This window comes from Crocodylus siamensis, chromosome 1 (assembly GCF_052110815.1).
Source record: "Crocodylus siamensis isolate JL-2025a chromosome 1, ASM5211081v1, whole genome shotgun sequence".
NCBI lineage: Eukaryota > Metazoa > Chordata > Crocodylia > Crocodylidae > Crocodylus > Crocodylus siamensis.
Genome location: NC_143395.1, coordinates 154321124 through 154335180, shown reverse-complemented (window position 1 = coordinate 154335180; position 14057 = coordinate 154321124). Strand labels below are relative to the sequence as shown.

Sequence of the window (14057 nt, the reverse complement as noted above, 5' to 3'; positions counted from 1 at the left end):
TTTTGTACTGCTTTTCATTGCCATCTACTCCCCTCTCAGTCTTGAACTACAACTCCCAGAGTCCCCTGGGTCCCTTCCAGGTGTACTTTCTGTGGCTTTTGGCATTTGTCATTGTCTTCTAAAGTTCAGAGAAGCACAAATGCCCTCCTTGTATTCTCCTCTTCCCGTTTGCAGGAGGTGCCAGTGCCAGCCCTTCCAGGGGCCTGGCTATGTACACAGTGCACTGGGGCCTGAAAGACAGGACAGAGGCTCACATGTGGTTTCCTTTTTTTCCCCTTTGCCTGACCAGTGGTTGCAGCTCTCCCACTGGGATGCAGGGAGCTTGAAGCCTAGCCCTGCCTCAGGGAGGGCTGGGGTTTTACCCTTTTATTGCTGATGTGACCTGACCCATGATGCAAAAGGGAAATGGTTTTGGTACTTTTGAAATGCAACTTTTTTCTCTTTTTATTAAATTAAAAATCTGCTGCAAACTGTGCCCCCCCCCAGGGGCAAACACTGGTCTGAATGCATGTGGTGGAAAAGGGCAGCCTCTTGTGTGACCTTGATCTAGGGACTTCAGTCTGGTTTCAGCTGAGCCTCACAAATGCTAATGCTGTTTCCACCCCTGAACCTATTGGCCTCTCTGGCTTGGTCTAGTTCCTGGGAAGTGCAATTTAGTCATCTTCCTCCATAGGTGGTGCAGCCCTGCACATGGCCTCTGCTAGCTCTGCCCTTGGCAAGTGGAGTAGGGCTGCTCTAAACCCACTGCCTGCCTGGCTCTGCTGTTGCAACAAGGCTGAAGAGGCTTGAGTCTGTCATGGTGTTCTCATGCAACAAGCACCCAGCTGGAGGGCTGGCTGCGTGAGCGGAGACACCTCCCTGTGGCTGGGCCAGGAACCAGCAGGCCAGGATCGGCAGAGACAAGAGTTGCTTTGCACCTAGGCTGTCATATTGGGATGTCTTCTCTGTAAATGCTCTGTTGCATGGTGGTCACCAGCAGCCAGGAAGAAGCTAGCACAGGAAAAGTGGGCAATGAATAGCTGCAATATAAAGTGACAAGCCAACATGAGAGACTGAATGGGGTAGGCCTGCTTGCTCTGCAGAGAAGATGGGACGTGAGTGATTTGGAGAAGGTCGGGAGGGCACTTGCAGCTTTTGGTTTTTCCCCAGTTCCAGGGGCCAGTCAGTCAAACTGAAAGGTGGCAAGTCCCACATCTATCACAGGAAGTGTTTTTTCCCAGGATGCACTCTTGGCCTGGGGGACTGCTACTCTGAGACTAGCCAGGCCAAGGTTGTGGGAGGATTTAAAAGGGAATGGGTACTTATGGGTAACAATTCAATCCTTCAGATTGAAGGGTGGCCCTTTAAGAACAAAATGTTCTAACCCCTCCTGTATCAGTGTGTCATCCTACTGCTGTGGGGAAAAGGGGTGAGAAGAAATCTACTCCCCTCCCCAAGCATATTCAGTGGAGGCTGTTGTCACAAACTGAGTATTTTTGTGCTCTCAGTTATAGCTCCCTGTCCCTTCTGGCATCATACAGTCCCACTGAACAGTGGTTCTTCAGGGGCTTCACCTGGAAGGAGCTGGGTGATGGCAGGCTACTGAGTAGGTGCTAGGCTTGCTGGATAGGAACAGCTGGGCTGGGTAGTGTACGTGGGCAGGTTACAGAAGATGTGGAGGAGGTGTGCTAGAGCAGAAAGGAGTAGCAGGAGCTGGAGAAGAACAAGCTGGATCTGAAAGACAAGTTGCTGGAGAGACCCTGAAGAGGGAAACAGATCAGTAGGAAGGGGAAAGCTTTTTCACTGGAGCAGCAGAAGTGGATTTCAAACTGCAGGCTTGGAAGAGAGACAGTTTTTCATTTGCATCCTATGTGTGTGTGTGAAGTTTAAGTTACTACCAGTTTGAGAGTTCCCTGGTTTCTGCCTGGTCTTTCAGGGAGGAAAAAAAAACAAAGGCTTTAACTGAGAGGACTGGAAATCTTGCTAGAACATGGAGGCTGTTTCAGCCCTCACAGCCTCTCTACCCCTGACTGCTGACAGCAGCACCACCCCTTGAATCCAACCCAGTGACTCAGCTTTAATTCAGATGTGTAGTCAGTGGAGAACTGCAGATCCCAGCATGCAGTGCATGCTACAAGGACTTGGAGAAGGAGAAAGGTTGGCCGGGCTGCCTTGCATGCTGGGAGCTGAAGCCTCTGTCCCTTTGTATTGAGGGGAGGTTAGCTGCAGTTGGCTCTGCCTGGTGCTGGCCTGCAGTCAGCACAGCACTATCCAGCTGTCCTCTGTGGGATGTTCTGGTGGAGGATGACACTGCAGCATTAGCCAGAGGTGTGCTACAGGTCTGCCTGCTGAAGGTACCCCAGCATATGTGCAACTACAGTTCAGGTTGAAAATACAGAGAAGAAGAATACCTTACAGAGCAACTGTCCTGCATGAAACGACCACCTGTAAGCAGTACCCACTCTCATCCCAAGTCCTTTAGGGTGACTGACCAACTGTGCCAAGCAGCTGGGAGCCAGGTACTGCCTCACCACTTGAAGCTCAAGGAGCAGAGAGGGAGGCCTGAGCTAGGTGGTATCCTGCAAGCTCCCACATCATGGCACTGGAGAGACACAGAGACAGGTTGGAGCAGAGCCTGTGCCTACAACACCCCTGCAGCTGAAATCCCAGGACACCCTACAGCAGGGGGGTAAGCAACCCTCAGCACAGGTGCCAGGGCATGGCCCGTGAAGGCATTTTGCTTGGCACGTGCACCTTGGGGCGGACAGCAGGAGGGGCTTGGGCTATGCTGCCACAAGGATTGGGCTCCGCTTGACTCCTCAACCATTGCACCCTGGCATGCCAACTTCTTGCAAGTGGAGCTTATGGGTGTTTTTGGCACTCTGCCCAAAAACATTACTGACCCCTGGCCTAGGGGGTCTTGGGCAGGGTGGAGTTGCCTGCTGCCCTTGTCTCTTACAAGGGCCAGCCCCAGGGCACATATCCCTGCACTTTGTGCTGCATGGTCCTATACCTACCCTCCCCATGCCAGCCACTACCCGCCCCCACTTCCTGCTGGTCCTCAAGTTTCCCCTGGTCATTCCCATCTGGGCAACACCAGACCACCTGCTCTGTGGGGTGGGGCTGGCAAAGACAAGGCACCCACTCCATGTGAGTCATGTTCTTGGAGACTTTAATTCCACTAGAACAAAATACAAAACAGCAAACCAAATACAACATCCTACCCCAGGGAGGTGGGAGGGTGGGCGAGCAACTGCTGGGAGGGGTGAGTGTGGTGCCCAGCAGTGGCATGAGGTCAGGGCCCATCCACACCCCCACCCCAAGCAGCTGTTTCTACACAAGCAGAAAGACAGAGGACAGACCAGGTGGGCCTGGAAAACCCCACTTCACCCGCTACTGACCAGAGGGAACAAGTGAGACCACCACAAAAGGTGCTACAGTCAGTAGCAGCTATGGGCCCCCATTCCCGACAGCAGTCAGAGGAGATGGGGACCCTGTGGGAGCTGGAAAACTTTTCCCACACATGCTTTAGTCCACTTCCTCCATGCGAGATGCATCTTCTTCCCCCTCAAGAGGGGGGATTTCATCAGACACGGCTGCACTGGGCTCCTCTGCAGCTGCCACCTCCTCCTCATCAATACCTGGAGTAGGGGGTGAAGACATAGGCAGGTCACAGTGGGGATTTGAGCTTAGCTCCACTGGTCTCAAACCAATTGTACTGAAAGACCCTCCCTTTGGCTCCATGTTTTTGGTTGGACAACTGAGCAAGAGGCTGCTTTTCAGGGAAACTGTTGCACTTGCTAAAGAGCCTGAAAATGTTTGCAATTCCAACAGGTCACTGAGGGTGTTCCAGCGTGCACCCCCACCCCCACCTCCTCTATGACAGGAAGCTATAATCTCCCAAAATGCAGCACTCTGCTAGGAGTGTATTCAGCCTTTAGGGGACAGGGACACAGGACATGCCCTCTACAGCTCCCCAGAGGCTCTGGCAGGCACATTTCAGACTTCACCGTGTTACTGGCAGAAAGATTCTGGCTTTCACCTTTTCCTCTTGAAAACTAAATGTCTTCCACTTAAGAAAACCCCTCCAAAGACATGCATTTCCAAACCAGCTCTACCCTCACATAATGCCAGCAGGTGCCACTGATTTTTCAATCTGGTCTTATGTCCAGGCCCTGGCACCTTAAGCCACTTACAGGCTACTCCAGCCACTACAGGACAAAGCCAATCCCCCCTCCCTGAGTAGGGCATGTCTGCTTTTGACTGGCGCACACTGCCTCCTCCATATAAAAAGATGCACTCTGCATCCCTCACCTTCCCATCCCCGGCACTGAGCCACGATGGGAAAGCTGCCCCCCTCCAGAATCTCTATTTTGTCTGGGAATGGAGGGAAGGGTGAAATCTCCCTGTACTGGCCAGGAGAGGTGCCGCTGGGGCAGGATATGGAGCTACTACTCTGCCCCAAGGAGACCTGCTAAACCAGCGGTAGCCAACCTGCAACACAAGTGCCTCAGGCAGCCTCTGTGTGTAGCATAAATGATCAGGGAGGGAACAAAAAGAGATCGAGCAAGGGAAGGGGATTAGCATGGCACACCTTAATTTGTGACAACCAGCCTGAAAGGTTGGCCCCCACTGTGCCAGACCAACAAAACCCAATGCGTCCCAACTCACTGGGACTCATTGGGACCCTTTGGGGCTTGCTGCTGAGGTCAGGATCCTTTAATTTGCAGTGCTGAGGGGATGGAAAAAGCACCTCCTTCCTTAGGGTCAGCTAACAGAGCCACAGCACCCTGGCTGGCACACTTACCCAGCCCCAGCTTGATCATCCTGTAGATGCGGTTGGAGTGGGTCTGGGGATCTTCCAGGGAAAAGCCAGAAGACAGCAGGGCCGTCTCAAAGAGCAGTACCACCAGGTCTTTGACAGCCTTGTCATTCTTGTCAGCCTCAGCCTTCTGGCGTAGTGTCTCCACAATGGGGTGGTCGGGGTTGATCTCCAGGTGTTTCTTAGCCATCATGTAGCCCATGGTGGAGTTGTCCCGCAGGGCCTGAGCCTTCATGATGCGCTCCATATTAGCCGTCCACCCATAGGTGCTGGTGACGATGCAGCAGGGAGATGAGACCAGCCGGTTTGAAATGGTTACCTGGTGATGTATGGAGTGTTAACCACTTGGGAGGTGACCATGCAGGGGTCACCTCCCATCTGACTGGCCCTGGTCACAACTCTGCTGGGGCTCCAGCATTCACATTAAGCACAGCTGGCAACACCCCTAGTGATGACCTGCGAGGACTACAGTTGAGTCCTGGCTGTCAAAAAAGGCACAGATGCCCTCCACAGCGCAGCACCTTGCATGTACAATCACTGGATCACCATCACTTCTTTATGGAGGAGCCAGTACCAAAAGGGTTAGGGAGCCTCCATCCAGTTTGAGGAGCTGTCTGGGACAGCACAGGCAGCTCTGCCAGCCCTGTAGCACTCCAGACTCATTCCCACACTTACCCACTCCCAAAAATGCACATATTTGGGTCAGTGCCCCTCGCCTGCAGCCTGGCTGCTTACAGCAAGATGGTGCAGTGCATGTTGGGACCTTCAGCCTCCTTTAGCGGCTCTTCTGTTGGAGATTAGGGACATCAGAAGCATGCACCGAGTCAGGGGCCAGCCGCCCCCCCTGCATTCAGGGGGCCATTTTCTCCCTCTGACCCCTCTCGCAGAGCAGCCTGGGACCCGGTCCCAAGCCAGGCTCTTCCTTTCAACCTTACCTTCTCCACCTTCTTGTCCAGGATCTCCTTCATGAGTTTGCAGAGGCTCTCAAACTTGGCCTTGCTCTCCTCCATCTTCCTCTTCTCCTCCTCATCCTCAGGCAGTTCCAGCCCCTCCTTTGTGACTGATACCAGGCTCTTGCCATCAAACTCCTTGAGCTGCTGCACGCAGTACTCGTCAATGGGCTCAGTCATGTACACCACCTCAAAGCCACGCTTCCGTACACGCTCCACAAAGGCTGAGTTTGCCACCTGCTCCTTGCTCTCCCCTGCACCAGGTGAAAGAAAGACACCAGTCTGAAGGAGTGCAGCTGGCTGGAGCATCCCCTGCTCAGGAGCCATGTCTCAGGTGAAACCCAATTACAGGAGTTTCCTGGCCCCTGAAGGGCTACGGACAGAGCCTGGCCCTTGGCAGAACAGAGACCATAGGACTCCCACACCCAATTCCCTGCCAAGGAGCCAAAGCACTCTATTAACAAGCCTCTTCCTTACAAGACAGACTGCAGTCAAACTTGAGTGCACCCATATCTAAATTCCTGGGACAAAGGCTCCCCAGAGAGACCTCCCACAGTCATGAGCCCCTAGATAGGACCCTGCTATCCACCATGCTTCCTGGAAACAATACACAAAGGTCTCTCAGGACGATCCGCTTCAAGGAACACCATTCTGGGGGACTGGGAGAGTCTCCCAGTCAACATAAACCTCTGAATGTTGTGTTAATAACAAGAAATCCTGCTAAGTAAGGACATGCCCATCCCTTCTCTGTGGGTGAGCAGGTTAAGGGAGGTTAGGCCCACCAGGCAGTGCACATGACCTACTGGTAGGGTAGGAGATGTGTGAGTAGGTGTGGCTCATCAGGTAGATGGCACTTACCTGTGATATAGTAGATGCTCTTCTGTGTCTCCTTCATGCGAGACACATACTCCGAAAGCGAGGTCATCTCGTCACCTGACTGAGATGTGTGGTAGCGTAGCAGCTCTGACAGGCGCTTCCTGTTGGCGGAGTCCTCATGGATCCCGAGCTGGAGGCAGATGAGAGGACATGCAGCCCCCAAGAAGCGACTTTCCAGCCTTTGGAGCTGGAATTTTGCCCCTCCTCTACCCCCTGCCCCCCAACTCCTACACCCAAGGACTTCCACACCTCAGTCTGGGGACAGATGTGGTGAGGGAGTCCCAGCAGCCCCCACAATCACCCCAAGGTACAGTCAGCTCCATCAGCAACACACAACAGTCAAGGCCCCTCTGCTCCAACATGCTCCTAGACAGAGGTCTGTGTCACAGCTCCACTCAGAGAACAGACCACAAGCCATGCCCTCTGGCAGGTTGGAAAAGGACATGAATCATGGGCGGTAGGAGGCCCCACCTGCCCCAGGCACTGGATAGGCCAAGTCTCACCTTGAGGTTCTTGGAGAAGGCCTCATAGAACTTCTTGTAGCTCTCCTTGTCCTCAGCCAGCTCTGAGAAGAGCTCCAGGCACTTTTTGACAATGTTCTTGCGGATCACTTTGAGGATTTTGCTTTGCTGTAGCATCTCACGGGAGATGTTCAAGGGCAGGTCCTCTGAGTCCACCACGCCCCGGATGAAGTCTGCAAAGGACAGACAGCAAGGAGCCAGTCAGTATGGCTGGGGGAAAAGTGGTCCGGAGGTACACCCACCCCTCGCACAGCAGAGGTAAGCCCATGCATGGTTTGCTGCAAGCTGCACCCAGACACCAGCTCTTACTTAGGTACTCGGGAATGAGCTCATCACAACTATCCATGATGAAGACGCGCCTCACATACAGCTTGATGTTGTTCTTCTTCTTCTTGTTCTCAAAGAGGTCGAAGGGGGCACGGCGCGGGATGAAGAGAAGCGCCCGGAATTCCAGCTGCCCCTCCACAGAGAAGTGCTGTAGAGGGGAGAGAAACGCACCTCCTTTCACACATACACACCACCCAGCATTAGCTCCAGGCACCTGTGAAGGCCTGACAAGCTGCCTGGAGCAAGTCCCTCTTGGTGCATTAGGCAGGCGAGACCCCTAGCATTGGACTCTCTCCATCTCCAGCTCAGGACCACCCACTCCCATTGCTCCAGAGGGTGCTGGCCAAGACTGCTACTCCAAAGGCTTATGCCACAGGGCAGCGTCCAGGCCCCCTGGATGCTCAGCATAACTGAAGAGACTGGGAGCAAGAGTTATGTAGGTCAATGAGTCAGCAAGCCCCAACCCACAAAAGCAGTTCAAATGGGCACATGTAGCAGAGCTGCCCTCTTGATGAACCCCAGCTGGTCCACTTGGAGCACCCCCTGCTTCCTCTATTGGGGCCCAGCTATCTGACAGGGGTGTACTGAGCCTCATTTCCTATTCCACTGAGTAGCATGAGGAGCTGCCTCTGGGCTCCCTCCCAGCCACCCCTACCCTCACCTTGACAGCCAGGTGGTCCTCCCAGTCATTGGTGAGGCTCTTGTAGAACTCGCCATACTCCTCCTGAGTGATGTCATCGGGGTTGCGGGTCCAGATGGGCTTGGTCTTGTTCAGCTCTTCCTGGTCAATATACTTCTCCTTGATCTTCTTGGTCTTCTTCTTCTTCCCTTTGTCTCCCTCTTCCTCCTCCTCATCAGAGCCCACATCCTCAATCTTGGGCTTCTCCTCATCCTTAGAAGCAGGCTCCTCTTCTTCCTCCTTCTCCCCTTTCTCCTCCTCTGCCTCATCATCACTGATCTCCTTCTCTCGCTCCTTCTCCAGCTGCCAAGCAGAGGAGCAAGAGGAGAGTCAGAGCCAGGGCACCTGCCACCCCTTGGGCCTCCTCCCCATGGGGAAAATTGGTAGCAGCAAACAAATACCCCATTGCCCCAGGGGAAGGAACTTGCAGCTGGAATAGGTAATGGCAGGGATGAGCCCAGTACTGGGGCACAGCACATAAAATGCAGGCTCAGTGCGTGTCTGTAGAGTCTTTGGCTGTCTGGACCCACTGGGAGAACAGAAGACTTGCAGCTGCCAGCAGGTGGCGAGGCCTCCAATCGCTCGTGCAATAGGAGGCCCATGTTTGGGGAGGGTGCTGCAGTGTCTCAGCCCATCCCTGACCAAATGGGGTAGGCCACTGTCTACATCCCTGCAAAGACCTCAAAGACAGGAACTGTTGTCAGCCTTGGCCATTTTCAAGGGGCCTAGGCCAGGCTACAGAAGTGTGGCTTAGCAGAAGGCCCCAAAGCCTGTTTCTGAGTAACTGTAGCATGAACCTTTGCAGGTGAGACAACTAGCTTAGTCAAAGTAAAGGAAGCCATCCTCGTATCTAACTAAAACAGTAATGAGATACAATTAAACAGAGCACAAGGCCTGAAAAGAGACACTGTAAAGGAAAACCATACATTAAATAATTTAGATATACCATTTCATAGCTTTAGCTTATAGCTTATATTTAATACCAAATGTATTAGATTATATTTTACTCTAACAAATATATTTTTGTTAAGATGCTTAGACAAATTGTAAAAACACAACAGCTTTGTCAGAGAAAACCATAAACTAAGAAACAGGAGTGTGTTGAACAGTACTCCACAATGGGGAGGGAAAGGAGGTAAGAAACCCTCCCATTTACTTTCATAAGAATATAAATGCCAACTAACAGCCAAGTCCATAAGAGATCTGGTTCAGTCTAGCCCCCAAAGTTTCAGTAAAATAAAACAATTTAAATAAAACTTTTTTCTGCTACTGCAGTAGCAGATAGAGCCAAAGTCCTTTCTCTAAACTCCTGATCAAAGTCATCACAGACACTAGCATGTGGCTGGGAAGACTCAAGTTGGAGCATGTGGGGATGGGAGCATGGAGAAGATGGCACACTCCATCTGCCCTTCCCAAGGATCCCCTGTCCTTCGCATACATACAAAGAGGGTGATGGGGTAGCCGATGAACTGCGAGTGCTTCTTCACCACCTCCTTGACACGGCGCTCCTCCAGGTACTCCGTCTGGTCTTCCTTCAGGTGAAGGATCACCTTGGTGCCACGCCCAATGGGCTCACCTGCAAGGTGGGGAGAGGCAGCAGTGTTACTGACTGTAGGTACTGCAGCAAGATCACTGGGAAGAGGAAGCTGCTCTGGAGACAACGCCTGTGCCAGGGACTCAGTCTAGTCAGCTCTGTGATCCACCAGTGTGAGGATAATCTAGCCAGGAACCCAACCATGAACAGAAGCTGTAGCCACAGCAGTGACTGGTCCTGCTAAGAGATGCTGCACCAGGCATGGTGATCATGAACCAGTAGACTAGGACCTCTTTTCTCCCCAGCACACCAGTGTCCCCCCACAAACCCTGCTAGGGGCCCCATCCTGGTGAAAGGAATGTGGCTGGCTCCCTGCTGGCTTCTACCCATGGTACATACCATGATCAGTTCGGACAGTGAAGGAGCCCCCAGCTGCTGACTCCCAGGCATACTGCTCATCATCATTGTGCTTAGTGATGACCATCACCTTCTCAGCCACCAGATAAGCAGAGTAGAAGCCCACGCCAAACTGCCCAATCATGGAGATGTCTGCACCAGCCTACAAGGGGGAAGGGAAAGGGGTGAGGAGGGCAGCACACCAGAGACAGGGGATGCCTGGAGTGCAGCAAGGCATGTCCCAATGACAGTGATTCAGTCCAAGGGCCACCATGCCCATCTAGAACAGATGCACACAGGGTGGGGCAGAGACCATCTGCTCACCCCTGAACAAGAGGCACATAGGCCACCAGCACCAGAGAAGTCTCCCTGGGAGGGCATAAGGCCAAAAGGGCAGGAGCAGGAAGGGGGGTGGGTATCTCCCAACCATGCACTGTGCATCAGAGCTTCCTACTGGCCAAAATCTGCAAGGCCCTGGAAGGGCACAAGCCCCATAGATACCTAAGCCCCCTGAAGGATGCATCTCCACCTGTGCCCAAGCTGGAGGCCACTCACCTGCAAGGCCTCCATGAAGGCTTTGGTACCAGACTTGGCAATTGTGCCCAGGTTATTGATGAGGTCAGCTTTGGTCATCCCAATGCCTGTGTCCACCAGGGTAAGGGTACGCTCCCGAGGGTTCGGGATGATGTCGATCTTCAGCTCCTTGCCGCTCTCCAGTTTTGAAGGGTCTGTCAGGCTCTCATAGCGGATCTTGTCCAGAGCCTAAGGGACAAAGGAGAGTTAGTATGGCCACCCCACCCAGCACTCATTCACTCCATGAGCCCTGTACCCTTTCCAGCTCCAAGGCCCACAGACCCTTCCTTTTGAGACAGCAACACCTGGGCAGAGGACCCAAAAGCCTGATCAAACCATCCAGTGCTGAGAACATTGCCCAGCCCGAGGCAGGTGCAGCAGCTGCTGTACCCTTTGTGTACCATATACACCACTGGCAAAATGCCTGGAAACCACCAGGCAGCCCCAAACAACTCCATGCCAGTCTCCTTTCACAGGATAGATCAGTGGTCCTCAACCCTCTTTTTAGGCTCAAGACACCCCTTGAAAAATGCCACCTCTGAGCTTTCACTCTCTGCTCAACCATGGAAAAATAATAGAGCAATTCTTCTGCTGTGAAGATGTCAGAAAGGCTGCAACAGGGCACGAGGGTTTGGCCACTTCGGAGCAAAATCTCTGGGTTTCTCTCATGAATCGTGGGCAGGTGTTTGCACACAGCAGCACTCCCGCAGCACCCCAGTGGACAATCACTGGGATAGAGGCACAACCACTGCCAGGGTTGGTCTTCTGCCTGGCCATGCCAGGCCCTGCCTGTGCCAGTTCTACTGCTCCAGACCAAGAAGGGGACCCCCGCCCTGCCCAGGCAGTCCATACTCAACAACCCCTGAAGCCTCAGCTTCTTGGAGGATTACTCCCAGTGGGTATTCCTTCACTCTTCCCAAAGATAGTTGCCCCTAGCATGGCCTCCTTGAGAGACAGGCAAGGTTGAGACATATCCCAAGGCCCTTTGGGCACCACCCTGCTTCTCCCAAGGCCTCCACAGTACAAATAATCAGCAGCTGCCCTAGAAACAGGCACAGGCTGTAGATCAGCACTGGGCTTGGCCATGCTGATGCCCAGGGGCTCAGAGTAGGGGTGAGTCCCCTCTGCCTTGCCCTTGCCCTGGCCCTTAGGCTCACATCAGAGGCATTGGAGATGAGCTCCCGCAGAAAGATCTCTTTGTTGGAGTAGAAAGTGTTGATGATGAGGGACATGAGCTGTGCGATTTCAGCCTGGAAGGCAAACGTCTCCACCTCCTCCTCCCCATGTTGGACTTCTTCAGGCATCTGCAAGGCAGGCAACACTGTCAACCTCAAGGAAGGGACATGGGGAACCCTCCACCCATCCCCGGGGTAGCCTAGGTGGAGCCTGGGGAAGGGAACCTCGCACCCATCTCAGGGCAGGCTGATGGAACGCAGGGAAAGGAAAGGGACACACAGGAACCCTCCATCCATCCTGGGGTAGTAGCCCAGATAGAACGTGAGGACACACAGGAAACCTTCCACCTATTTAGGAGTAGGCCAATGTACAAGGTACAGGAGGGAGTAGACACGCAGGAACCCCCCCAGCCATCCTGGGGCAGGCCCAGCTAGAAGGTGGGAAAGGGACGGGATGCACAGGGAACCTTCCACCCACCTCGTGGCAGGCAGATTAAGCGTGGGGAAGGGAGCAAGCACACCGGAAGCCCCCAGCCATCCCACGTGGAAGTCCAGGATGGTGAGGGGATGCCTGGGGAACGCTCTGCCCATCTCCGGGGAGGCTGATGGAAGGCACAGGAGGGAGCAGACACACAAAACTCCTCCAGCCATCCCGGGGCAGCCCAGATGGTAAAGGACATCTCAGGGCAGGCTAAGGGAAGGACCGCACAGCCATATGCTACCCCCCCACCAGCCCAGCTGGAAGGTGAGGGGATGCACGGGGATGTTTCACCCATCTGGGGCCAGGCCCACGCAATGTGGGGGAGGGAAGGGGACAGCCCAGATGTGTGTCGGGGGGGCTTCCCTCTCATCTTAGGCTGGGCAGATAAAATGTGGGGGAGGGAGCCGACACACGAGCCCCCCCAGCCCCCCCGGGGCAGCCCACATGTTAGTCGAGGGGATGCCTGGGGAGCCATCACCCATCTCGGGGCAGGCTGCTAAAACGTATGGGGGAGCAGACACACAGGACCCCCCGGGGCAGCAACCGCGGGGCAGGCCGCTGGGAGCGGACACAGCAGCACCCCCGAGCAGCGCTCGGCGCCCAGGGGCGGGAGCTGCCATGTGGGGGCCCGCAGCCGGGCCGGGGCGGGGCGGCCCCGGGGGAGGGCGGGGGGCGCAGGCGGAGCCCCCGCGCCGCGGCCGCTGGGCTGGGACCCCGTACCGTGCTGGGCTGGGCTGGCGGGAGCGGGGCGCGCCGGCTCGGGCCTGGCGTCTGGCTGAAGCGCCGGAGAGAGCGCGCGGCCGCCCCCGCCTGCCCTATATAGGGGCTGCGCCCGGCCGGCCGGCCCCCGGCTCCCTCCGCCTTAAAAGGGCTCCTACAGAGCGAGAGGGTGTCCTGATTTAGTTAGTCTGTAAGGGTCCACATTTTCAATGAAAGCTGGATAGAAACCAGCCATAAAGTTGTCACACATTTTCACATGCTAACTCTTGTAGCCAGTTGGCTTTCTTTATAGCCGCATGAATACTTTTTATGGTGTGATAACTACTTTGCAGGTGTGGCTGGTCTACACTTCTTGTGTGATTAGCCAGTTACAATTGCATGACATAGGTAACATGTAGCAGGGGGCCTAAGGTGCATCTCTACCCTGCTGTCAGCAGGACTCATGGCAATCAATGTGGCATTGAGTCCAGGCGACCACAAGCAACTGCTTACCCAAAGATTTCTGAAGATCGTCCTTCCCCAGGCCCTAACACTGCAGTTCCACCCAGCACTGCCAAGAGCCTCCCATCTCCAGCATGCCTTGGATCAGCAGGTCTTGTCCAATAGGTATATTATTATCTGAAAAGCCCACTGGTTTAGTTAATAGAATGGTAGCCGTGGTGAGATCATAGTTTCCTTTATCCCACATGGCATAATGTTAATAACAACCCTCCCCAAGTGATAGAAAACAAAACCTCACTGGAGCCTGTACTGAACAGCTTTAAAGGTGGCTATGTTCTGGGTCACAGAACGTAAATGCTAATGAAGAAGCATGTGGGGAAAATGAAAAGGGTTGAGGAGAGGGCTACAACAATGATGAGTGGTCTGGATGCTAAGCCTGGGCACTCAGAGCCAACTCAGTCTCCACCAACAACTGAGGACTACGTGGGGAAGAGATTTCCAGCAGCACACAGCTCTTCAGTCTAGCAGACCAAAGGATAATGAGATTCAGCGGCTGGAAGTGGAGGCTAGACCCATTCAGATT

At 54.1% G+C, this 14057-nt stretch overlaps 1 protein-coding gene across 1 annotated transcript; it reads right to left on the bottom strand.

The window, feature by feature from the left end:
- Window positions 1–3134: 3134 nt before the first annotated feature.
- HSP90AB1 (heat shock protein 90 alpha family class B member 1) lies at window positions 3135–13140 on the bottom strand. Its single transcript, XM_090046340.1, has 12 exons — window positions 13034–13140; window positions 11815–11961; window positions 10640–10846; window positions 10088–10247; window positions 9597–9730; window positions 8137–8457; window positions 7458–7623; window positions 7131–7321; window positions 6610–6757; window positions 5737–6005; window positions 4787–5120; window positions 3135–3620 (listed from the first exon to the last, which is right to left on the bottom strand). Exons 2-12 carry the CDS (start codon window positions 11959–11961, stop codon window positions 3508–3510), a joined length of 2190 nt encoding a protein of 729 aa, XP_089902466.1. The 5' UTR covers window positions 13034–13140; the 3' UTR covers window positions 3135–3507.
- Window positions 13141–14057: the final 917 nt, after the last annotated feature.